We start from the raw sequence: 26195 nt of genomic DNA on the forward strand, positions 1-26195 counted from the left end.
AAGACCTGGTCATTTCCCTGACATGGAGTAGGGCAGATTGCGGACCTTGACAAAATGAGCCATTTGGGTAACCCCTGGATTGCAGAGCTCATTATGGATAGACCACAGTTGCCTGGTGTGTGCAGAGGCACAACTTCCTCTGGATAAGGCATCTGGAGGCTCATTAAGAGCTCCTGGCTGATAGGGAATGTCATAATTGTAGGTGGAGACCTCGATCCTCCACCTAGCAATCTTGTTATTCTTGATTTTGTCCCTCTTGACATTATTAAACATGAATGCGACAGAGTGCTGTTCAGTAAGGAGCGTAAATCTTCTACCAGCCAGATAGTGTCTCCAGTGCCTCATGGCTTCTACAATGGCTTGAGCCTCCCTTTCCACAGATGGGTTCAAGAGTTCATGGCCTTGTAATGACCAAAAAGAAAATGCAACAGGCCTGCCCACCTAGGTGAGGATAGTGGCCAGGACTTGTTTTCCCCTTTTACCACTACCACTTGCGCTCTCCATGGGCTGGTGCTCGGTTTGATGATACCTTCATCAAGCAGATGTGTCTCAGACTTTATAAAATCTTGTTCTGCTGTACTGTACTACGCTCTTGGTAGCAATGGGTTTGCAGTCTGAGGAAAAATTCTGGAAGAGGGGTGGGGGGGTCGATATTCAGTGTGGAGAAGCTGCATGTGGGTTCTGATTTTAGGGGCCATCTGTTCCAAACTGTGTTTGGGAGAGGGGACCAGAATACTCCAAGGTCATGCTTTTAAGGTGACGCAGGAAGTCCAGACCCAACAACACAGGAGCACACAATTCATCAAGTATATACAGGTGAAATTTACAGAATTTCCCCCTCCCTTCAAACGACAGATGTAATATATAATGTTATTGAATATGCGTAAAATGCAAATGAGATGCAAGGAATATGCGATAATTAGAAGGATACATCTTTAAGTTTTACTCTTTCAGAGTCCGTGAGTCTATGAAGCTTTCAGTAGAGCCTGTGTCGATTAGTCATTTAGTGGAGTGTCTGTTTACCTTCACAGTCACTATGGAATTGCTGAGCTGGTGAGGTCTGTCCTGATCTAGGACCATCAAGGCTAGGACCTCGTAGACTCCATATTCCTTCCTCGAGTGGCCCCCAGTGTCCTGGGATGCCCTGCGTCGGTAAGCCGCCCTCCTTCCTCCTCTGACGATGATGGTGCAGAGTTTGAATTTGGGTTGCAGCAAGATGGCTGCCAAGCCTTTTCATACCGTTTCCTCACTGCCTCCCTCCGTCGGCGTGTAGCGCAGCAAGTGGGTTCAGATGAATTCAGGGCAGACGGCTTGGGGCTAGAATTGGATGTGGGAGCGGGGCAGCCAATGGACTTCCCCAGGCTTCCCCTTGCATGATAAACCCTCGCCCAATGCCCTTTCTTGCCACAGCTGGAACACACTGAGACTTTAGCCGGGCATCGAGATCGGGGATGCTAGCTCTTGCCGCAGAAAAAGTACTCCCTAGCACAGGAAGTGGCAGCCGTTAGGGCAGGGGTATTGGGAGCAGCCGGTCCTCGGAAGGGGTCTCCTGGGTGAGCAAACTCGCAGGCTTCTAGATTCTCATTCTCAAGCTTGGTTTGTTCCGAGCCTGGTCCTTCTTCCTGACTCGAGTAGTCGCTACCTCATGTACCTCGAGTGGACCTCCACGACTAGAGTGTCCTGGATCTGTTCTTCCTCAGGAATGCAGCCTGTAGCTGCTTCGTACCTGCACTTCTTGGCAAGCATCCACAGAATCAGCAGGTAGTCATCAATGGTCTCTCCTGGCCGCTGGCAGCGTAGAGCGAGTCGGTGCCTCACTAGAACCTTGTTTTGCAACTTCATATACTTAGCCTTCAATGCCTCGATGGCAGTGTTGTATCTAGAGCAGTCCCTGATGACTGCATACCCTTTCATTCCTACCCTCGAAATGAGTGTGGACCTTCTGAGTTCATCGGTGTGGAAGACATCTCTGGTCGTGTTCAGGTAGGCCTGGAACAGCCTAGCCAGGATGTGAACTCCTCATCCGCATCGGGGGACAGTGGATTTATCAGTAGCATACCTGGCTTGAGTAGTGCCGCCATCATTTAGGGAATAAGCTAATAAAATTGTAGCGTGAATAAAAGCTCTCGCTACTGGAGGGAGAACAAACGCTTTTATTAGCTTATAACTAAGGGTAGGGTCTCACAGTAGTCTTCATAAGGGTTCTGGGTTTAGGCAGGAAACCAGGGTTATATGTGAGCAGATGGGGGCGGGGCCAGCCATCAACACAATACGCTACCAGTGAATCTCAGTTCACTGCACCAACTCTAATATGGTCGGTCAGGTAAGTGATGTTCCCTGATTCGTCTGGGATGTAAGTGGAACACTCTTTCCCAGCCACAGCACAGGAACAACCCTCAGATGTGAGCAGGTCGTCCAAGCGCTTGTGATTCTGCAAAGACATGATCCAGAACCTTTCCACCTCAGTAATTGCCCTCTTGCCATGCTATGGACTGCAGGCTGGGTGCCCCCCTGGGTTGTCAAAGTGGTGTATGTACTGCATTAATTATCTCAGATTGCAATGCTGAGGGTAGCATGGTGAGGCAGGGGTAGGCCTGGTGGCTGCTTATCCAATGAGTTCCATTTAATGCCCAGGGAACACCCACCTTTGCTAGACCGTTGTTCCTGAATACTGTTGCTGCTTGGACTTACTGTGTCCCACTGATTGATTGGGTCAGTGCTGATTTATTTAATCTGTACAAACATTCCTTGCCTTGCTTGCTGGTAGTTGAATCACTCTGAGAATCAGGACATTGGCATTGGCTAAATTGTATGCAGGGGAATACCAGCCCTTGAAGCACCCAACCCCCTGAGGGCCACTGGATGTGAGGTGTTTAATGCTATGGGCGAAGTTGGTTGGGGACCTCTGGCTTTCCCCAAAACAGGACACCAAAACCCACGGAGCTAGACAATTTCCCGCCACCATCTCTTTGAGTCGTTGAAAGGGATCGGTGTCAGTGGTAGTCCTTCAGCAGCATGGGCAGGAGTCCTCCAACAAATCCAGCACTCTGATGTGTTTGCTTGGCTGACGTATTCGTAAGCCACTCTGAGGAAGGTGTTGAGGATCTCCCACTACAAATCAATGCTGTCATTACTGTTACTAGTGTGCACAGATGTGTCACCCTGTGAGGGAAGACAAAGTCACTCTATCTGGGTTAGTCGTTGTGTGTTTAGGCAGTTTATTCATGGTTCCCCCAGTAATGCAACTCACTGCATATTTTCCATACTCTGTGCTACAATGCCTCCCTTTCTCGGCAGAGATGGTGGATCCCCAAAAATCTCAATGGCTACGGAGCTCCCACCTTGTGTCAGGGTTGCCTGGGAATATGATGGCTTTTCAACAATATCCACCAGTGCCAGCCACCGCTGGGCATTACACTTGTCCCAGTGATCGGCCATGGGGATACAGGACATTGGGTCTCTTAGCCTGGAGGGCTACCAATCAAATCTGCTGACAGACCTGGCCTCAAACCTACGGCAGCAGAGTGGAGGGTCAGCACCCACTGCAGCTCTGCCACGGCATCCTGCAGGCCCTTGATGTGGTCTGGAGGGTGCTGACATTGGGTCAGGCTAACCCTAGCCCTTTGGGGTCAGATTCGTTCGACTGCCCTGCACAGGGCAGAAGTGGGTATCTCACCGATAAGGTTCTTAGCTATCCCTGCACGCAGCAGTGCCACGTACTTGCCTTTGCAGGTCATATGGAATCCCCTAATTCTTTGCCTTCTTTCCTACCTTCCGATCTAAGCACGTGCTCCTCTCAGCACATACTTCCAGCAGATGGATGGACTTCCTCAACGGCTTCCTGGCTGCCAAACTGATTAAAGACAGTACCACCCCCTTCTGGTCAGACAGACAATGGTGACCATGTGTCCCACTAGTATGGGGGTAACTGTGGAGTCTTCATGGGAGTCATAGCCATGGACCCCCTTCACTATCCATTCAAACATCCCCATCTCCCAACCGCAGTCACCACCTACCCCTTGCAGCATCATGGCTTGGACCTTGTGTATTATTTGTACTGTATGAGCTGGCCTGCCCCATGAACCTGTAACTTCTCCCTCCTGGAAATCCCTACAAAGGCTGTCACCCCAAAACTCCTCCCTCAGTTACCTGCCTTGGAACCAGGCCAGCAACATGTGAGATGTGTTGATGTCTTAAGGTAATTAATGCCTATTAATCACTATGCTCCGTCTAATGTGGATGATCGCTAGTGCTGCACCTTGACCACTTTGATTAACCTACAAGCCAGTTCTGTGTCTTTATTCTCCAGCTCTCTGGCCTGGGTTTGTGTGACTTGAACCATTTCTCCCATGGTGGAGCAATGCTGCTGGAGCATCTCCACCCCACCTTGTAACTGGTTGATCTCCTGTTCATGTTGATGCCTCATGATAGCTGCCAGTAGCCACAAGGCACCTCTCTGGTGCCCCTTACTTCCCAGAAAACCTGATCCTATCAGCTGTGACACAAGATGATGACCAATTTCCTCCTGTTGTGTGTCCAGACTATCTAACCAAATCCACTGACTTGCCATGGTCTGCCAGCAGGCTGGTCAAGCTGCAGAGCCCAGGATTATCATTGATTCACCCCAGGATTTGATCTTCCTACACGTGGAGTCCTTCTCATTAACCCTGCTCCAAACATTTTGAAACCTGCTCACAGCGCTAATTGTGATGAGGGAACGAGTTCAGAAAATTCCAAGTGACAATCCTTGACACTGTCAGTCTGAACCGTAGGCTTTATTTATATGCAGGTGGGTGGTGGGGGGAAGGGTGGTGGTGGCAATAGGACATGGACACACTCACACACAAACGAGAATGTGTAACTCATGCTCATCAGGTACAACTCCTGATGATACAGGGAGAGTTAAAACAATACCTGCAATCCCTTCCCCAACAAGCAATCTTGGCACACTGGTTAGGAATGATATACAAGTCCAGCTGTAATTTACAACAGGTGAGACCCAACAGCCTCTCCCAGGTATATGACATAAATAACCCTATCCTTTACCAGCACACATCTTACAATTGGTACTCCAGCATCGTCCATAGCTTGCAACCTGAAGTGAGGCTTGGGGATGGTTTTAAGGGCAAAAAAGTGAACCAGCCCATATGATGGGATTTTATCCTGCAGATGGTTAGGGAGCCGCCCCAGTTAGGCCCATGTGACCTTAGGAGAGGATGAGAACTAAATGGAAAGTATAATTATCCATGGGTAGGTTTCACCCTGTAAGACATGGGGGAAATTATTTTCGACCAGCCTCCTGCCTGGGTGGTCAGATGACTTTCCTGGTGCAAGCATATGGAAACCCCTTTGTTCTGACCAGTTCCTGTCTGACATGTTGGATAATCTATGTTGGCTTCTTATTAAGCAATGTGTTGATTGTTAAAATTTTCATCTTTGCTGCACTTACCTAGATGTTTGCTTCTCTAATTTTTATCCAGTTCTGGGTTAATAACCATCCTTAAATTTATTTACACCTTTGTTGTTATCTCTGCTCTTAGCTCTGGAATAAAAAAACCCAAGTCTCAGATTTTATCCTGAAACCCTTCATGTCTCTGTTTCCCTGAAGAATTTTCTTTTCAACCAAGTAATTATCCATCTTCCATACTATTTCTGCATGAGGGTTGGGATCAAAATGTGTTTGCAAAGCATTGTTAGATGTTTTGGAGTATTTAAAAAGAAAACAAATGCTTTTTTTAATATAAATTAACTGGGAGAAAATAATTTTTTTAATCTGTCCCTTGTGCAACTTGTTTATGAGCTTGCATAAAGATGGTACATTTTGCATCTTGTTTTTTCAAAAATATGTTTGTTCTTCAAACTTCAATCAATTTTTTTCTTTTGCTGATGGTTATGTTTTCTTTCACCATCTTGAGCCACTTCTGACTTTTAGGCTTTTCATTAAAAATTCCAATTCTTTCACAAATTGCAGGTTACTACATTTCTTTTTCCAATCGTGCCAGAGGAAGTGTTCACAACTTCTTGTTAAGCAAATGGACTTCTTGATTACTGACATCTCTGGGGCTTAACTATCTCCATTGATAAAATGATTTTGCTCTAAAGTTTTGATGTGTGATCATTTGATATATTCACAAGTCAGAATGCGATCCAAATTTGAAAAAACATAGCCACTATTTAGCATGAAAGCATTGAGTTTTGATTCTCATTTGTTAATGTTTAAAAATAACTAGGACTGGAATCTTGTTCGCATTTCTGAAGGCACATGAAATGCTGAGTCAAGAGACCAAATTGCTTAATTTCAACTTAAAATTCTTTCTGTTGCAAATTATGGATGCAATTTCTCTGATGACCTATAAAACTAAGGTCTGTGATCCTTCAAATGGATATTAAAACATCCTGTGGTATTAATTCAAAGAAGAGTTTGAGTTATCAATAAAAACACAATGCTGGAGGAAATCAGCAGGTCAAACAGTATACTTGATATAGCAAAGATACATAACTGACGTTTCAGACTTGAACCCTTCATCAAGGTATGGAAAAATGTTGGCAGGCATCCAAACAAAAAGATAGGGGGGGGGGGGGAGAGGTCGGGGAAGGAGCATGGTCCCAAAGTTGAGGTAATAGGTGTTTGCATCAGTGATAGGGACCTCCCACTGGCTAACCATTTCAGTTCTGCGTCCCACTCTCATACATGTCTGTTCATGGCCTCATGTACTATCCGACCAAGACCACCCGTAAATTGGAGTAACAACAGATTTTCCGTCTGGGCGCTCTCCAGCTGGATGGCATTAACATCGGCTTCTCTGGTTTTTGCTAACCTACTCTCCATTCTCCCTCCCTTCCCTTCCCCCTGTCTTCTTTCCCTCAGCTCTGCACCCAATTTCCTCTCTATTCTCCAAGCCATCCCTCCTCCCCTACTTGCTGCTGTGCCCCCCTCCCTTCTCTATCTATTACCTCCTACCGTTGGGACCATGCTAGTCCCCCTTTTTGTTCCGATGCCTACCAACATTTTTCCATACCTTGATGAAGGGCTCAAGCCTGATTTGTCAGTTGTGTATCTTTATCTTTGCTATATAAAGTACACTTTTTGACCTGCTGAGTTTCTCCATATTGTGTTTTTATTTCAACCACGGTGTCGCAGATTTTTGTGTTTTACTACAGTTAGAATTATCAGTCAGTACCTTTCTTGTATATTTACTATTGTGGCTTATCTGGTCTTGTTGTTTGTAGAAGACTGCTTTGGGTAAATTGATAGCCATATCTAATAGACGACTTTTCCAAAGTATTTAATTTAATTTACAGCACAGAGAAACGTGAATGATTTTTTTTTCTTTTATTTGAATATACTCCTATGAAGTGTCTTAGGACATTTTACTATGCTAAAGGCAATGATAATGCAATTTGTTGTGTATGTTTGATTAGAGGAATGTTAAGAATGACCCATACTCTCCATAGAAGTAGACTAATTTTCAAGTGATTTCATGTGAGAACTGTCATGTTAGTGCAAAACACAGTTAAGTAGCATAATATCTCATCCTTGAATTTGTTATTGATTGCTTTGAATGAGTATGATATCTCGAGCATGAATGGGAAGGAAAAATGGAATTTGGTGGTAAGGGCATTTGTTGCATCGAGATGTGATGCCAATTAAATACTTTGAGATGTATAAACATAGGGAAATGCAGCAGCTAAGTTACACTGTTATGAGCCCAAAGGACCCCAAAACCCAGCAGCAATAAACATTCACCAAGACAAGTGGGTTTTAAAACAAAAATTACTTTTAATCAACTTTAAACATGAAAATAGAATCAAACTTTAACTTATCTCTATACTTAACTAACCCAAATTAACCCCTTTCTAATTCTAAGTGCACATGTATGTAATGTGTGTGTAAATTTAAGAAAAGTTCTTTGTTTCACATTTGAATCTCACTTCTCCTTCCAAGTTCTCTGGATACAGGCAATTCTTATACTGAGCACAGAATTTAAGATGTATAAAGTTCACCAGGCTTTGGTGCTCGAAAGGTAAATGTTTACTGCTCAGGAAGGTTCTTGTAGGGTTTGCAGAGAGAGATTTGTTGTTCCAGGATTTCCACAACTGAGGTACCACCATTAGTCATCTCAATGTCTCACTGATGAAACTTTCCCCATCAGGGTTTTCCAGATGGTAAACTCTTTCTTTCAGGCCACCATAGAGTTCCCTTCTGTTCCTCTTATTCCAAGAGAAACATCAGACAGATAGCACTTTCAGCCATCCACTGCTCTGGAACTTTCTGTCCAACCAGCTCTCCCTGGCTTGCACTGGTCAGTCTCTTTTCAGTGTCACACACACTAGCTGGGAGGGCTTGTTTTCTCTCTCTCTCTCTCTCTCTCTCTCTCTCTCTCTCTCTCTCTCTCTCTCTTCCCCCCCCCTCCAACTGAGACTGCCAGAAAGCCCATGTGTCTCTCTCACTTGCAAAAAAACCCCACCTTCTTCAGCAAACAACAGGAGTTCTTCTCCGTAGTCAAGATGTTGTCTTAGATAAACAAAACCCAGGAGTGACCTTTCTGTGAGCACTTTGCAGAAAGGTGCTTGTAGCCATTTTGTCTCCTCCAAAACAATGGTCTTTCATTTCATGACATCAGTTCAATTAGCACCTACTTATGAAATGTGCATTACATTCTCCAGATATCCTGCAATGTTATTGAATATGAATTCTTAACTCTTTCAAACAAGATCTGTTTTAAAATGTGTGTATGTATGTAACCCACTAATCTTACAAATTCCTCCCAATATTTTTAAATCCACTACAATACACACCCAAGTTGTGCAATTAATAGGGAGATGACTGAATAATTTGTTGCCACAATGTTATTTCAAAAATAGATGTTTGTAAACATACAGGAAAATCCACCTGTTCGTCATGGTTTTGGATCTTTTATATTACCTGAGAGCTATTAGTGTCTTTGTTTCATTCACAAGTAAGCATTTTGGATAATGCAGCATCGATCATTTGGTTGGATTGTGTGTCTGTATGTCTGAACCCATCCCATCTAACGTGATCAGATGTTTCCAGTGAATGAGGAATTTTAAGATGTGCTAATGTAAGGAAATGTAGCAGCTAACGCACACACTGCCTTTTAATGATGCTTTCGTCAGAGGGAAGTTTCCTGACTTGTATTTTGAAAACATGATGGAAGTTTTCCTTTTTCTCTTCAATATATCATTAAAGTAAGACATATGGACCTCAAATTTTAAATGTACAAATTATAGATCAATTATAGCTTTTTTTCTGCTTGATGTAAATGTGAATAAATATTGTGATTCCCCTTTGTTGGGAAGTATTTCATCCTGGACCATTATGAAACTATCCTATTGGACATTTTTCCTTGTGTTTTTTTTTCTCTTGATTTTTACTGTTCTGAAAGTGTAACCAAAATATGTTAGTGAGAGTTTGTCAGAGTTTCAAGTATATTTAGCCACCTAAAACTCCAAACTGCAGGTAGGAAAAAGAAGCAATGAGGTTTAAATGAGCAGAAATCAATAAATTACCAGATTTACCATGGTAGAGTGCAGCAGGATGTATTGCTGTATTTTTCTCTCATTTTGTTTGCTTGACAATTTTGTTTTGTTATGCTGATTGGAGAGAATAGCTGAAGGCATGTGTCCTCCCAAATGAATTGAGGTAAATTAAAGGTGACAGTTGGCAGTCTCTTTTATAGGTTATTTCACAGTCACCAGAATGGAACTAATGCTTCTTAGAGGTTAGGAGAGGAAAGCCAGAGAGAAAAGTTTGAAGCAGAAATATTTGGCCGTTCATGCACAATTTCATTGCACAGATGACATCAACAGCAATCACTTCCACTGATGAAATAGTTTTAAATGCAGAATAAATGGTATTCCAAGGCACTTCACAGAGGTGTCATAAAACATGTAGCCAGAAGAGTCATATGAACTGTTGAACAAAGACTTGAACCATGAGATATATTTTAATGAGCATCTTAAAGGAGGAAACAGAGGTAAAGAAGCTGATTCCAGAATTTAGACCCTTGGCAGCTGAAAACAGAACCAGTGGAGGTGTTAAATTCAGGGATTTGCAAGGATTTGGAATTGGAGAAGCACAGTACTCGTGGAGTGTTTGAGAGTTAGACCCAATTATGGAGATTGAGATGGAGTTAAACAATATGAAGGACACAGAACAAAGTAGAGAGTTTTTAAATCCAGGCATTGCTGAAAGGTATGGAATGTAGTTCTGCAAGCATGATGGGTGAATGGGATTTGGCGTGAGGTTTGGATGTCCTAAAGTGTACAATAGGTAGACCAACAGGGGCCAACATAGGGTCCATGGGAATAATAAAGTGTGACAGTAACTGACTCATGGAGGCATGGCAAGCATCAAACAATACCACGGAATGAGAACCAATCAATTGATGAACAAATATGAGGTGCACTTGCAGCTCAGTGTCAGGAATGATACCAAGGTGGTGAACAGTTTCAGAAAGTTCATAGGAGGCAAATGAAGTCAATAGTTTGGGAACAGAACTGTGACCGTGCTTCAAGTTAACAGTTTCAGTCTTTCCCCATGTTTTAAGAAATTCTATATCATCCAAAACTGATTTTTGTACAAACAGCCTGAGAACTTAGAGGCAGTGGAAGGATCAAGCGTAGTGGTGCAGAAGAGTTTTGTCACTGACATAGGTTTTTGAGTTATCTTCATGAGAAGCAGCAAGCAGGTGAAAATAAAAGGGAGTCAAAGAGGAACCAAAGATGTAGAGGTACAAGTGCAGGGAGGGAAGCCTTTGTCTGTGACTCTATTGCTTTGACTGGAAATGTAAGAATGGAACCAAGATGGTATTGTCCCATGCAGCCGGATGAAAGTGGAAAATTTATTTTTGGAGGACCATGTATTAAAGGCTCGAGTCACTATTAGAAGAGAGGGGGTGGAGATCATTGGTGACTTTGATCAGAGCAGGGCTTTATCTGTTTGGAGTGATTCAAACAGATTTATAAGATGGATACAAAATTGGGAGGTTACAGAATGTAGGTTAAGTACATTTTCCATTGAGGAACACAGGTCATGATATTTTTTTTTCAGTGGTAATATGGTGGGTATAAAATGTCCAGTAAAGTGTATTTTAGATAAATGATAACAAGCCTTCAGTATCATAAATCAACAGATTCTCTTCAAGAATAATAAATGCTGGGGGGCGTGGCAAGATGGCGTAAGGAACAGACATGCCTTCCAGTCCTCTCCTGACTCTTTGTTATTGTTTTGTCTATAAGTGCCCGTTGAAACTTTTAAAAAAGTTTATAAGTAGTTAGAGGTGTTAAACTAGCTTCTAATGGTACAATTGCTGAAAAAAAGTAAAAGAAAACGGAAACAGATCGCTAAGAAATTACATTTCCCGAAGTTATCTGAGCCTACCTGTTTACAAGAAGCCAGGACTCAGCGTGAAATGGATCCAAGAGAAGTGCAGGATTCGGCAAAGGAGCTCCGCACTGTACCGGTAGGGCTCTTTAAAGATGGCGCCCGGCAGCCTTTAGAACAAAGAGCTAGCCAGGCACGTGTATTTCAATCAACGCCCGCTATGGGCGCTGTCACTGAACTTTTGACAGCTGAAACAGCTGGGATGCCGCCAGCTGAAGACCCGACTTTAAAGAGACGTCCACTGATCGATGTAGCGGTGGCGCTGCGAAGTGCACTGCCAGTTATGAAGACTTTAACAGATCCCGATGTAATGAAGGCTCTTGATGTAATATGGGTTAAGGATAACCCTGAATACCAGTCTTCTGATATTGCTGAGGAGGTTGTGGTAGGGGTTTCTACACGGAGTCAGACTGCAAGAAAAGCAGTTAAATTAAGGGAGGGAAAAGAAGATCCTTTGACTCAGAAACAGCAGGATCCTATTGTACCTGAATCTATTCCAGTCGATATGCTTATTAAGAATCTTGAATTTAAGTTATCTTCTTCAATCAAAGAGTTAGGTAAATCTTTGGTTCTAGTCAACACCAAGCTTAATACCTTGGTGGACATTAATACTCAACAGATGGTTGATTATAGAGCTTTTAAGCTTGAAACAAATGAAAGACTTGATGTTTGTGACCAAGGTATAGTTGAGGTATGTAAGGTAAAACATCATGAGATGGGAATGTGTAGGGAGTTACCCTGTACAGGGCAGTAACAAGAAGGGGAGGTGTCCTTGTACTCCTGTTAGGTAAAACATCATGAGATGGGACCGGAGAAGGAGTCACCCAGTACTAAGGAGTAACAGAATGCATCCTTGTACTTACAAGATAAGAGAGACATTGATGGATTGAGAGGCAGGAAGCTAGCAGGGAAAGGATAGCAACAGTTTTAGTCATTGGACAAGTAATGATATGATGATGTTCTAAGCATGTATCCAAGGGTATAAAAAATCACCATTTTGCTGATAACGGCAGAATGCATTCTCCGGCTAACATCGTTAGTCGCAAGTGTTACAATCCGGTAATAAAGAACAAAGAACCCTGATTTCGACTCAGTCTGGTGTTTGTCTCACTCATTCATGAACAAAGCAGACCTAACAGGTACAAGACCAAATACAAGATGTAAATAAAACAATTGAAACTTTACAAATTTAGAATAAAAATTTAGCGAAAAAGGTTGATTATTTGGAGAATCAGTCTAGACGAAACAATATAAAAATTATAGGTTTGCCAGAAGATATAGAAGGACCAGATCCAAGAAAATTCTTTAGTGATTGGATCCCTCAAGTTTTAGGACAAGATAAGTTCCCGGATGGTTTAATACTGGAACGTGCTCATCGAGCCTTTGAGAAGAAAACCTTTTTCAGGACAGAATCCAAGACCTGTTTTGGTCCGTTGTCTAAACTATTATGATAGAGAGACAATTTTGCGTGTGGCTATTAGAAATGCTCAACAAAACAGATCTCCTTTGATGGTCCAGAACAATCATGTCTTTTTTAAAATCCGGAGTTGAGTCAGGAAATTATGTCTCAACGACGTGAATTTAATCCTGTGAAAGAAGTGTTATGAAAAAAAGGATATAAAGCAACATTTAGATACCCTGCAGTATTGAAGATTTTTCAGGATGGATATCAACCAAAACTTTTTGACAATCCTAAAGAAGCTATGGACTTTGCTCAATCGTTACCAATTACATAATTCCAGGAACGACGTAGTTCTCCACGGTCTCCGAAGAGAGTGGAGACGCAAGATGGGAATCGAATTTCAAGTAGAAATGGAAGCAATGGTGGTCGAAGTGACAAAGCTGATTAAATTTAAAAAAAAAAATTTTCTTTCTTGAGAAGATTTAGATAATGATGATAGTTTTATGTGAAATGGGAGTTAGGAGAGGGAACTGGGTGGGCATTATTTTCCAGAAGTCGTCAGCTACGTGTGAGTTATCTCACACCCAATATTTTGTGGGAGTTACCGCATTGTGCGGTTTAGACAGGAGGAGGTAGTCGTAACCTCTTACCTGTTTTTTTTTATTATTAATTTTTGGATTAAGGAGTGAAGTTTCATTTTATTATTTTTTTTTTTATTTTTTTTTTAATTTTTTTTGTTGTAGTTTTAAGAGGGGATAAGGGGAGAGTTTTATTTTCTTTTCTCTTTTTTTTCTTGTTTTTTCTTCTTGTTCTTTTGTAAGAAATGTCTAAATTAAAGTTTGCTTCTCTTAATGTTCAGGGTTTAAATAATCCTATTAAGAAATCCAAGTAAGAAAGTACTTGCTTACTTAAAAAACTAAAAGTTGATGTGGCCTTTTTGCAGGAAACTCATTTAACGGATAAGGAACATTTGAAACTTAAACGTGAATGGGTTGGACAAGTTTTTTTATTCTTCATTTAATTCAAAGGCAAAAGGAGTGGCAATTTTGGTGCACAAGAATCTACCATTTCAGTTACAGAATGAAGAGAAAAATGGTGGAAGATTATTAAAATTGAATTGTACAATCTTTAACGAGGTTTGGACTTTGCTTGATGTTTATGCTCCAAATGTTGAGGATACAGCTTTTGTTGTGGATATGTCTTTATTACTTGGACAAGCAAATTCTAATGTGATGATTGGGGGAAATTTAAATGTGGTATTGGAGCCTTTATTGGACAAGTATCCAAGAGCAATTAAGAAATCTAAAATGGCAGTGCAAGTGACTAATATGATGACAGATTTGAATTTAGTTGATATTTGGCGAAGATTTAATCCTGCATAGAAAGATTTTTCTTTTTATTCTTCACGCCATAATTCTTTTTCAAGAATTGATTATTTTTTTAATTTCAATGCATTTGCAAGATAGAGTTATATCTGTGGATTATAAGGCAAGGTTGGTTTCAGATCATTCATTACTATTATTAGAATATCAGAGTTCGCAAGTGTGATAGTACAGATCTATCACCAATGTACATAGTGTATATAGTTACTGTATCTAGACTGTGCTTACAGCGATTGGCTGAGAGCTAAGCCACACCTATTGTCTGGGCCTTAAAGGGTTGTGTCCCTAGCCAGGTCGGATCATTCCGGACTGGTCGGCCACCTGTGAAGAGCTCCGGTCTTTTGCTAATAAAAGCCTTGGTTTGGATCAACAAGTCTTTGGTTCTTTCGACGAGCTCTACAGCAAGATGTTCAGAGAACCCCAAGATGGAGATTTAATACTATGCTATTACAAAAACCAGAATTTATTAGTTATTTAAAAAAACAAATTGAGGTTTTTATTAGTAATAATATTAATGCTGTTTCTAGTCATTTTGTTTTATGGGATGCAATGAAAGCTTTTTTACGAGGTCAAATTATTAGTTATGCTTCTAAAGTAAAGAAAGAGAGAATTAGAGAGATTGAAGATTTAGAGAAAAAGATAACTGTTACTGAAAAAGAATTTCAAAAAAATCCAACTGAAATGCAAAAAGAATCTGCTAACTAATTTAAAATTTAAATATAATGAATTACAAATATATCGGTTTGAATGTTTAATGAATCGAACTAAACATAAGTTTTATGAATGGGGTGAGAAAGCTCATAAAGTTCTTTCATGGCAGTTGAAAAAGAACAATTATCTAGGATTATACCAGCAATTAGAAAGAAATCGGGTATTACTTTTAGACAAAAAGAAATTAATGAGGAATTTTGTAATTTTTATAAAAAATTATATACTTCAGAATGTAAAGATGTAGCTGAAGATGCAATAGATTCTTTTTTGAAAAATATTAAATTAATTGCCACAATTGAATCAAGAAGATAGACAAGAGTTGGATAAATCTTTTACAGAAAATGAAATTGAAATGGCAATAAGAGATATGCCAAATGGAAAGGCACCTGGTGAAGATGGGTTTTCTATAGAGCTTTATAAAACTTTTTATGTTGATATATCTTCTATTTATAAGGATGTAATACAGCAAATTTATAAAACTTTTCAATTACCTGAATCTTGTTCTAATGCTATAATTACAGTTATACGAAAAAAAGATAAAGATACTTTACAGGTTTCTTCTTATCGACCAATATCGTTGTTAAATGTGGATTATAAAATTGTAGCTAAAGTTATGGCTAATAGATTAGCTCAATATTTACCTAAAATAGTACATAAGGACCAAACAGGATTTATAAAAAATAGATATGCATCTGATAATATTTTGCGTTTAATAACTTTGATAAACAAATCTAAATCTCAAATGAATTATCCAATAGTGGTTTCGTTGGATGCAGAAAAGGCTTATGATAGAGTGGAGTGGAAGTTTTTATTTAAAGTACTTGAAAAATTTTGTTTTGGTTGCTCGTTTATTGGATTGATAAAGGCTTTATATAATAGTCCAAAGGCTAGAGTTGCTACCAATGGGCAGATTTCAGAATCCTTTGATTTAACAAGGTCTACTAGGCAAGGATGTCCATTGTCACCTGCTTTATTCGCTATAGTTATTGAACCTTTGGCACAATTAATACGTCAAAATGAAAATGTTAAGGGTATGAGAGTTTTGAATGAGGAATATAAGATTAATTTATTTGCTGATGATGTTTAATTATATTTGGTGGATCCTGATATTTCTTTACCAGCAATTCAATAATCTTTAGAAACTTATGGTCAATTATCTGGTTATAAGGTAAACTGGGCTAAAAGTGAAATTTTGTCAATTTGTAAAGATGATTATTCAATATATAAAAATATTATAAATTTGAAATGGACTAAACAAATTAAATATTTAGGAATTAATATTAATACAGAATATCAAGATTTATATTCAATTAATTATCTTCCTTTAATAAAAAAGATTAAGTTAGATTTGATTAGGTGGAAGGATTTACCTTTAGGTTTATTGGGGAGGATTAACACTATAAAAATGAATATTTTTCCTCGGATACAGTATTTGTTTCAATCAATTCCTTATTTTTTTTTTAAAGTTTTATGGATTTATATAAAGCAGTTAGAGATTTTTTTATGGAAGGGAAAATTTCTGAGGGTAGCAATGAGAAAGTTGATGTGGTATTTTCAATTTGGAGGTTTGAGATTACTGAATTTTCAATATTATTATGAGGCAGCTCAATTTAAATTTCTTAGTGCATTAATGAATATGGAGGACCCACCTAGTTGGGCAAAGATAGAAATGGCAGTTATTTCAGAAAAATTTCCACATGAGTTTTTGTTTCGATGGAATAAAAATTTATTACGAACTTATGATGTACCAATATTGAAACATTTATTGAATTTATGGACAAATAAACTTAATAAATTGGGGCTTAAAAATAAATGGTCTGGGCGATTGGCATTATATAATAATCAACTTGTTCCTTTTACAGTGTCCAATATTACTTTGAAACAATGGGAAAGGAAAGGAATAAAAAATTTATCAGATTGTTTTTTTGAAGGATGTTTTTGTTCTTTTGAGGAATTACAAAGGAAATTTGGTATTAGTGGAAATTCTGTATTTGTATATTATCAGTTAAGATCATTTGTAAAACAGGTATGTGGCCGACATATGATTTTAATGCCTGAAACTAGTTTTGAGAAATATGTACTTTCTATACCAAAAAAGGGGTATATATCTGATTTGTATTGTATTTTACAAGAAAATGAAAATAAGACAGATTGGGATAAAGATAAGTTGAAATGGGAAAAAGATTTAGGTTCTATAATAGCTGAAGAAGCTTTGATGTAAATTTGTCAGAATAGTATTCGGAAATTGATTAATGCTAGATTAGCGATGATTAATTATAATTTTATACATCAATTATATTTAACACCAGAGAAATTAAAAAAGTTTGGTCTTAGTAAGGTAGATTGTTGTTTTCGTTGTGATCAGACGGCTAATACTTTTTTACATACAGTTTGGTTTTGTGATCGATTGCAACAGTTTTGGAAAGGTATTCAATCTATATTTAATAGTTTATATAATATCTATATTGTATTAGATCCTGATATATTTTTATTAGGGAATATGCAATCATTAATCGATTTAGGTTTAAATGATTATCAGATTTCTTTTATCTATTTAGCCTTAGCAGTGGCTAAGAAATGTATAGCGCTTACTTGGAAAGATAGAAATATACTAACCTTAGATAGGTGGTATTTAGAGATGGTCTTGTTTAATTATGGAAAAGATATCTTTTTCAATTCAAGATAAGATGTCTTTTTATGAGTTGAAGTGGACTCCATTTGTTAAGTACTTGCAATTAAGTCTGATTTAAATATGTTTTATGTGTGATATTTTAGATTTGATAACTTTTTTTATTAATATTTTTACTTGTTATTTTCTTTTGTTTGTGAATGTTTTTTCATATATAATACTAACTTTATTAATTCTTCACTCTTTATTTTGGGGGGAAGGGTGGGGTTTTTTTTATATATAGTTTTTTTTAGTGGTCGTATAAAGGGGGGGTTAGATTGATTTAAGTTAGGTTATTAATGTTGAGTTGCAATAATTACTTCATTTTTATTTTTTCTTTAAATGTAATTTCTTTGTTTTATTCATGTAATAAAATCTTTAAATAAAGTTTCAAAAAAAAAATAATAATAAATGCTTAGAGTAATTTGCCAGGTAATGTATTTTAGGAAAGTTGAGCCTTTTGGGGATGCTTCAAATTCAGATGGATGCTATAGTAAATATTCAAGAGGATGAAGCCAACTGGGATAAATAATCCCTTCTCATCCATGACATCTAATGGTACTCATCTATACTCCCAATTGCAACAAATATGGTTCAGCAAAGCAAATTAATAGATTTTCACTTGATTCATTAAAAATAGTATTTTAAATCTAACATAGTATTGCATACATCCTATTAAAATATGATTTTTGAGATTAGTCAAGTGAGTAGAATAGGTAACATAAAATTTCTGTCAGTGTACAAGTTTCTCGGTTCACATTTTGTTTAGTTACTAACTGAATGCCTTAAACAAAAACATTGCCCATTCATTGTGAACTGTAAATAAATTGAAATTGGAGAGATTCCTGATGCGTCAACCAAATGTATGATGTTGATACGCATAGAAAAGAGAAAATAGTTAATTGAAAGACTACATCAGCTGTTTATAATGTGGTGTCATTATAACTGTTCGATAATCGCATTTATTCCTTCTCGTAGCTGCATCCTATTTGAATGTTATTATTTTTTACCATTAGTTTAAGCTTCCATATGATTGGTTTGCTTTTTAAAATATTTTTATTAATGAAGGTTCTACAAAAAAGACAATAAAAGGTACAATTCCATAAAATGATATAGATAAACACAAACTTAATAAGAAATTTCATATAACTGAACATGCATGAATAGTTCTTTTTCTTTATCAATATTTTTATTGAAATTGAAGTTCAACATGAAAAATACTATATTATAATAATATTTTATTATTTTAAAAAATGTAATGCCACTACAAAAACCAAAGCTGCTTGGCAAAGAGAAGGAATAAAAAAATTCCCTGTCACAGTAATAAATTACCTTATTAGCCAACACCTCTGCATTAATACAAAATCAAAAATTTTGAAAGTAGTTCAGAAAGGGTCCCCACAGTGTTTGAAAATTTAAATTCAAATTGGATATTGAGTATCGAACCTTCTCTAAATTGAAGTAACATCCTTCCCTCTAAGGAACACTGCCCACCAAGGTATAAGAGAAATAAAAGCTAATATATACAAATTAGATGCTCTTAAAGTTATGCCTCTCTCCAACAAGCAGAACCAGGCTGTTGAAGGATTAGGCTTAAAATTTACTTTAAAAAGTACAGAAAAAGTTTGAAATACTTCCTTCAGGTATTTCCCAAGATTTGGACATGTCCAAAGCATATGAATTAGTGAAGTATCTCCATTGTTTCATCTATCACAATGAGGAGATACATCCACATAAAAGCGAGAGTTTGACTTTGGACAATTGTAGGAGGGAGTAGTGAGCACATAAAGATGAGTCATTAACCAATTAAAAAATTACATTCCAAGTTTTTTTCAGAGATTGAAAGCTGTAGGTCCTGTTCCCAGGTTTTTTTGATTTTATCTAAAGGAGCCCCTCTCATTCCCAACAATATGTCATAAATGTCTGATATTGAACCATTGTAACGAGGTTGGAAAGTAAAAATTACATCTTTTAAATTCTTATCAAAACTCTTAGGAAATGTATGTAATTGAGTTCACAAAAAAATCTCTAATCTGTAAATAACAAAAAAAATCTTATTTGGTAAGCTTTATTTAACTGATAATTGTTCAAAAGAAGTGAGACTTCTTCAATAAATAGATCTTTAAAACATTTAATGCCTAATCTATACCATTCTTTAAAGGCTACATCAATCATAAAAGGTTTAAAGAAATAATTAGAAAACATAGGATGAGAAAAAGAAAATCTCAATAAACCAAAATGTTTTCTAAACTGTATTCATATCTTCACATAAATATTTAAGTTTTAAGTATTTTTTAACTTTCTGATAGAAGCTTGAAGAAAGTTATTTTTGCAGATGTTGAAAATTTGCAGATGGGCTCTATTTTTCTTTCCAAATGGAGCATCTCCTGCAGTCACAGGTATAGATATTAAGGGTGGGGAGGGAGGAATGGACAAGGGAGTCTTGGGGGGAGTGGTCCCTGTGGGGGAAGGAGAGGGGAATATGTGTATAGTGGTGACAAAACTGAAGCGGCCAAGGCTATCGGCAACCATTATGTCAACCTTCTATAGGAGCTCTATAGCAAGAGTCCTGGCTGGCTGTATCACAGTTTGGTATGGTTTCTGCAGAGAAATGGTTCAGAGGTCAATCCACAGGACTAAAAGAGTGCCAGAGAGGATCATGGGAGTCCCCCTGCCCCCTCCCCGTCCCCCAATGATGTAATCTATTGGGATTGTTGCCTGAAGAGGGTATGCAAAATCATTGAGGACCCCTTCCACCCTGCACACAGCATCTTTCAGCTGTTACCATCAGGGAAGAGATACAGGAGTATCAGAGCCAGCACCACCAGGCTGAGGAACAGGTTCTTTCTTTGGACAGTGAAAAAGCTGAACCAAAGGAATTGCTCACAGTAACAATCTGAGGTTCTCATATGTACAAAACAATATCTATTTATTTATTTGTTTAGATTAAATACTTGTCCTGCATATGTATTGTTTGTCTGTATGTGTGATATGTCTGGTTGTGTGTCTGCATGTAGTACCGAGGACCAGAGAACGAATGCTATTTTGTTGGGTTGTACTTGTACAATCAGATGACAATAAATTTGACTGATTTTCAGCACTCACGGCAAAACGTCAACTGCCCTTTATTTCCCTTGGATGCTGTGTGACCCACTGAATTTCTCCAGCGCTTTTGTGTACTGCATTGAAGCAGTATTGAACAAAACGTTTTTATTTTGTTGTTATTCTATTTTTTTTTTCTTTTATTATTAAGATCACATACCAGAGGAACTCAGAGAACCATTTTACACAGACCAGTATGAACAGGAACACATTAAGCCACCTGTTGTCAACCTGCTGCTTTCTGCTGAGCTGTACTGCCGTGCTGGGAGCCTGATCTTGAAAAGTGATGCTGCCAAACCACTGCTGGGCCATGATGCAGTTGTACAGGCACTTGCACAGAAGGGTCTTTATGTCACAGAGCAGGAGAAGCTGGTGACCGAGAGAGATCTTCGCAAGAAGCCGATTCAGATGGTGAGTGAAAGAGCTCAAATTGAATTTGAGATGTTCTGCCACAAATGTTGTTTTTTCTTATAATATCCTTTATCTTAATTTATATTGTCTTGAAAATTAAGACTTTCATGTACTATGTCATAAACATAAATTTTCAACTATTAAATATAATATTGCATGAAAACGATATCCCATTAGGTTTTTGTGTAAAGTTGAGCAGAAAAAGATGATTTATTCATATTCATTAAATGAGTGAACATGTATACTGATTATTTTATGCCATTTGGATAAAAATATATTTAATCTTGCATACATTATTTGGGATTGGAATTCTAGGTGTTCAGATGTGAAATGCATCATAGCAAATTTCAAATGCATGCAAAGTTAAGACAATGGAGGGATACATTCCCATCATGTCGGCGTTGCTAAAGAAATATGTGAAGATTGCATTTTTAATTTGTATTAGCAAAGGGTTCTTGTTTTTTTCATCAACATAAACAGAAAATATTCATGCATACTTTGTCCTTAAACTGCCACCTGGCCTCTGCAGTTGATGAAAGCCCAGAGGTGAGGATTTTCAGTTCAAAGTTTTGTACTGCTGCAGGAAAGACAAAAGTTTTTTTTTAAAAAAACAACTTCTTTTTGGCTTACATTCTTGTTTTTAACTTTGTCCATGGCTTGACTATCCCATGATTCCTCCAAGCCCTTTTTTGTTCCAAGATATCTCATTCAGCCTGTTCTGTTCTCTTAAGTGCCGTTAATTTAAAATGAATTTGAGCTGCCAGTGCTTTATTATGGAATTCTCTCCCAGATCTCTAATGTGCTATCTTTTGAAGTTTTTGTTATAATCTTTCTTTGATTAATCTGCCCCAAGTGGATTGGAATCAAACTTTGTTATCAAATATTGATGTGGCTTAGGGTACGTCATTATGTTAGGGTACGTCATTATGTTCAAGATGTGTCTTCTTCTTTGGCTTGGCTTCGCGGACGAAGATTTATGGAGGGGGTAAAAAGTCCACGTCAGCTGCAGGCTCGTTTGTGGCTGACAAGTCCGATGCGGGACAGGCAGACACGATTGCAGCGGTTGCAAGGGAAAATTGGTTGGTTGGTGTTGGGTTTTTCCTCCTTTGCCTTTTGTCAGTGAGGTGGGCTCTGCGGTCTTCTTCAAAGGAGGTTGCTGCTCGCCAAACTGTGAGGCGCCAAGATGCACGGTTTGAGGCGTTATCAGCCCACTGGCGGTGGTCAATGTGGCAGGCACCAAGAGATTTCTTTAGGCAGTCCTTGTACCTTTTCTTTGGTGCACCTCTGTCACGGTGGCCAGTGGAGAGCTCGCCATATAACACGATCTTGGGAAGGCGATGGTCCTCCATTCTGGAGACGTGACCCATCCAGCGCAGCTGGATCTTCAGCAGCGTGGACTCGATGCTGTCGACCTCTGCCATCTCGAGTACTTCAACGTTAGGGGTGTAAGCGCTCCAATGGATGTTGAGGATGGAGTGGAGACAACGCTGGTGGAAGCGTTCTACGAGCCGTAGGTGGTGCCGGTAGAGGACCCATGATTCGGAGCCGAACAGGAGTGTGGGTATGACAACGGCTCTGTATACGCTTATCTTTGTGAGGTTTTTCAGTTGGTTGTTTTTCCAGACTCTTTTGTGTAGTCTTCCAAAGGCACTATTTGCCTTGGCGAGTCTGTTGTCTATCTCATTGTCGATCCTTGCATCTGATGAAATGGTGCAGCCGAGATAGGTAAACTGGTTGACCGTTTTGAGTTTTGTGTGCCCGATGGAGATGTGGGGGGGCTGGTAGACATGGTAGGGAGCTGGCTGATGGAGGACCTCAGTTTTCTTCAGGCTGACTTCCAGGCCAAACATTTTGGCAGTTTCCGCAAAGCAGGACGTCAAGCGCTGAAGAGCTGGCTCTGAATGGGCAACTAAAGCGGCATCATCTGCAAAGAGTAGTTCACGGACAAGTTTCTCTTGTGTCTTGGTGTGAGCTTGCAGGCGCCTCAGATTGAAGAGACTGCCATCCTTGCGGTACCGGATGTAAACAGTGTCTTCATTGTGGAGGTCTTTCATGGCTTGGTTCAGCATCATGCTGAAGAAGATTGAAAAGAGGGTTGGTGCGAGAACACAGCCTTGCTTCACGCCATTGTTAATGGAGAAGGGTTCAGAGAGCTCATTGCTGTATCTGACCCGACCTTGTTGGTTTTCGTGCAGTTGGATAATCATGTTGAGGAACTTTGGGGGACATCCGATGCGCTCTAGTATTTGCCAAAGCCCTTTCCTGCTCACGGTGTCGAAGGCTTTGGTGAGGTCAACAAAGGTGATGTAGAGTCCTTTGTTTTGTTCTCTGCACTTTTCTTGGAGCTGTCTGAGGGCAAAGACCATGTCAGTGGTTCCTCTGTTTGCGCGAAAGCCGCACTGTGATTCTGGGAGAATATTCTCGGCGACACTAGGTATTATTCTATTTAGTAGAATCCTAGCGAAGATTTTGCCTGCAATGGAGAGCAACATGATTCCCCTGTAGTTTGAGCAGTCTGATTTCTCGCCATTATGTTCAAGATGTGTGATGCTCTTATAAATTACATGACAAAGTTGAATCATAGGACAGAGAAGATAGGAGCAGATGAAGGCTATTTGACCCACCAAGACAGCTCTGCCATTCCACTCAGCCCGGTTCCCTCGCCTTTTCTCCAAAACTTTTGATCCCCTGACTATTCAGACACCAATCAATCTCTGACTTAAATACACCCAATGACTTAGCCTACTCAGCTGCCCGTGGCATCAAATTCCAGAAGTTCACCATACTCTGGATAAAGAAATTCCTCCAAAAGTTGAGATTCAAGGGTGATCTATAGGTCTGGGAATGGATTTGTATCCAACACAAGAATAGATGGTTGTGTTTGTTGGAATCAGCCCCAGGACACTGCTGCAGATGTTATTTTGTGCAGTATTCCCAGGCCCAATTACCATCAACTGTCTCATGAAGGTGAGAATTGGCAATAATCCCAGTGTTCTTTTCCATTTGCACCTCCTCAGACAATTACAATGAACCAATTCATGCAAGTTTATGGCTTGGCTGATAAGTGAAAAGATATGATTAGACAATATAAGTGTCAGACAATTATCATTTGAACTAAGAGTTTAATAATTTCCCTTTGAGGATTCAAAGTAACAATCATCACCCAAGTCCTCCATTGTCAGCCTTCAGGTGGAATAATTGAACATAATTTATTCATGACCATGACTGATTTCACAGGACTTGAACATGTTTCATTTATTAGACCAAATTGAAAATAGATTAAAGTTTTATTGAGTCATAATTGTACTGTAAGGTTTGGGTACAGTACAATATTAACTATCTATTCTGTGGATGGAACTTGGACATTCTTTGTGAATGCCTTTGGAATTAAGCCTGCTTTGTCAAAATGTAAAATGCTAAAGGGAAATTAATACATTTATGGTATTCATGTTCATGAAATTATTCAAAAGTTGGCAAATGATGCAGTTGGATCATGATTTGGCAATAGTGAGTGATGTTTTAATTTTTAATGTAATTTAGAGATACCACACGATAACAGGCCCTTTTGGCCCACGAGCCCATGCTGCCCTAATACACCAATTAACTTACAAACCCGTTTTTGCCAGGTGGGAGGAAATCAGAGTGTACAAATTCCTTATAGACAGTTTGGATTTGAACCTGGGTCACTGGTACTATTGTAGCATTGTGCTAACCCGAGAACATTACAGCATGGAAATAGGCCCTTTTGACCCTTCTAGTCTATGCCAAACTAATATTCTGCCTAGTCCCACTAACCTTCACCCTCTCCATACCCCACAATACCCCTCCCATACATCTACCTGTTCATATTCTTATTAAATGTTAAAATTGAGCCTGCACTTTAACTGGCAGCTCATTCCACATACCCACTACTCTCTGTGTGAAGAAATTCCTGCTAATATATCCATTAAACCTGCAGTTCTCAGCCAGTGGCACGGCTTGTTTCAATGCGGATCTTTAAGTAAAATACTTTAAGTTAGATAAAGATATGTTTTTGACAGAGCGTTGCTTGTTTGCCACTAGTGGCAATGACTGAGCAATATTTCAAGTCAAGAGAGAGTAAAGCTCCCAGATTTTAAAAAATATTATTGGGAACCCAAATGAAATTCGTCACCTCCCTCTTTGATGGAGGAGACAAGTCATCTTTGGTAAAGTTGGAACTGCATAAGGTTAGTGAGAAGATGGCAGAAATTTATATATATAAATGGAATTCTAAATTACTATTTGGCCCTAAGGAAGCCCCCTTACTAAAACATATTATTACAATTTGGAATAAACTCAATAGTCAATTGGTGTTGGGGTGGGGGAGGGGAGGGGGAACTCTCACCCAAAACACACCGAGCTCAAAATAAATTAATTCCATTAACAATTGATAATAGCATTTTAGAAATTTGGTCTCAGAGTGGGATCAAATATATCAAAGATTGTTTTGAGCAGGGACAATTTATGACATTTGAACAAATCAGGAATAAATTTGGAGTTTTAAATTCATCCTTTTTCTGCTATCTTCAGTTAAGATCTTATTTAAGGGATAAATTAGGTCCAGCACTGACCTTACTGCAATGTTCTGGAATAGAGACACTGGTTTGAAAGGGGATCACAAAGAAATTTATCTCAAAAATGTATTTCTTACTTCAGACTTAAGCCCCTAAACAAAGGCTAGATAAGTCAAGAGAGAGTTGGGAATCAGGTTTGGGTATAGAAATTGATCCATGTTGCTGGTCTGACCTGTGTCGGGACAGCATGAGCAATACAATTAATATAAGGTATAGACTAGGGCGATATATTTTTGCTTCAGCTGTACCTTATTTTGCAAAAATTAAATAAACTGAAATCTGAATTATCCAATTTATGTTTTCAATGCGGTCAAGATAAAGGAACCAAACCTGTCCTTCTGCACAATTAATGGCATTATGAACACTGGACCCAAAATGTTCCCCAACACTTTTGTCGCATGTCCTGTCTCATTTCCTTATAGGAGATCCACTATTGCACTCTCTGTAGTTGGTACCTCAATATATTGATTTAGAAAACTTTCCTGAACACATTTGACAAACTCCAAGCCATTCAGCC

The 26195-nt window shown here is 39.0% G+C and overlaps 1 protein-coding gene across 4 annotated transcripts in view; it reads left to right on the forward strand.

Moving 5' to 3' along the window:
- The window catches only part of camsap2a (calmodulin regulated spectrin-associated protein family, member 2a), a 213574-nt gene that overhangs the window by 9076 nt on the left and 178303 nt on the right, over positions 1-26195 (forward strand). For all 4 annotated transcript variants that reach the window (XM_069937939.1, XM_069937940.1, XM_069937941.1 and 1 more), the window contains exon 2: positions 20824-21083. In XM_069937939.1, coding sequence (XP_069794040.1) covers positions 20824-21083 — 260 coding nt within the window. The remainder of the gene's footprint in view (positions 1-20823; positions 21084-26195) is intronic.

Source organism: Narcine bancroftii, chromosome 5 (genome assembly GCF_036971445.1).
Source record: "Narcine bancroftii isolate sNarBan1 chromosome 5, sNarBan1.hap1, whole genome shotgun sequence".
NCBI lineage: Eukaryota > Metazoa > Chordata > Chondrichthyes > Torpediniformes > Narcinidae > Narcine > Narcine bancroftii.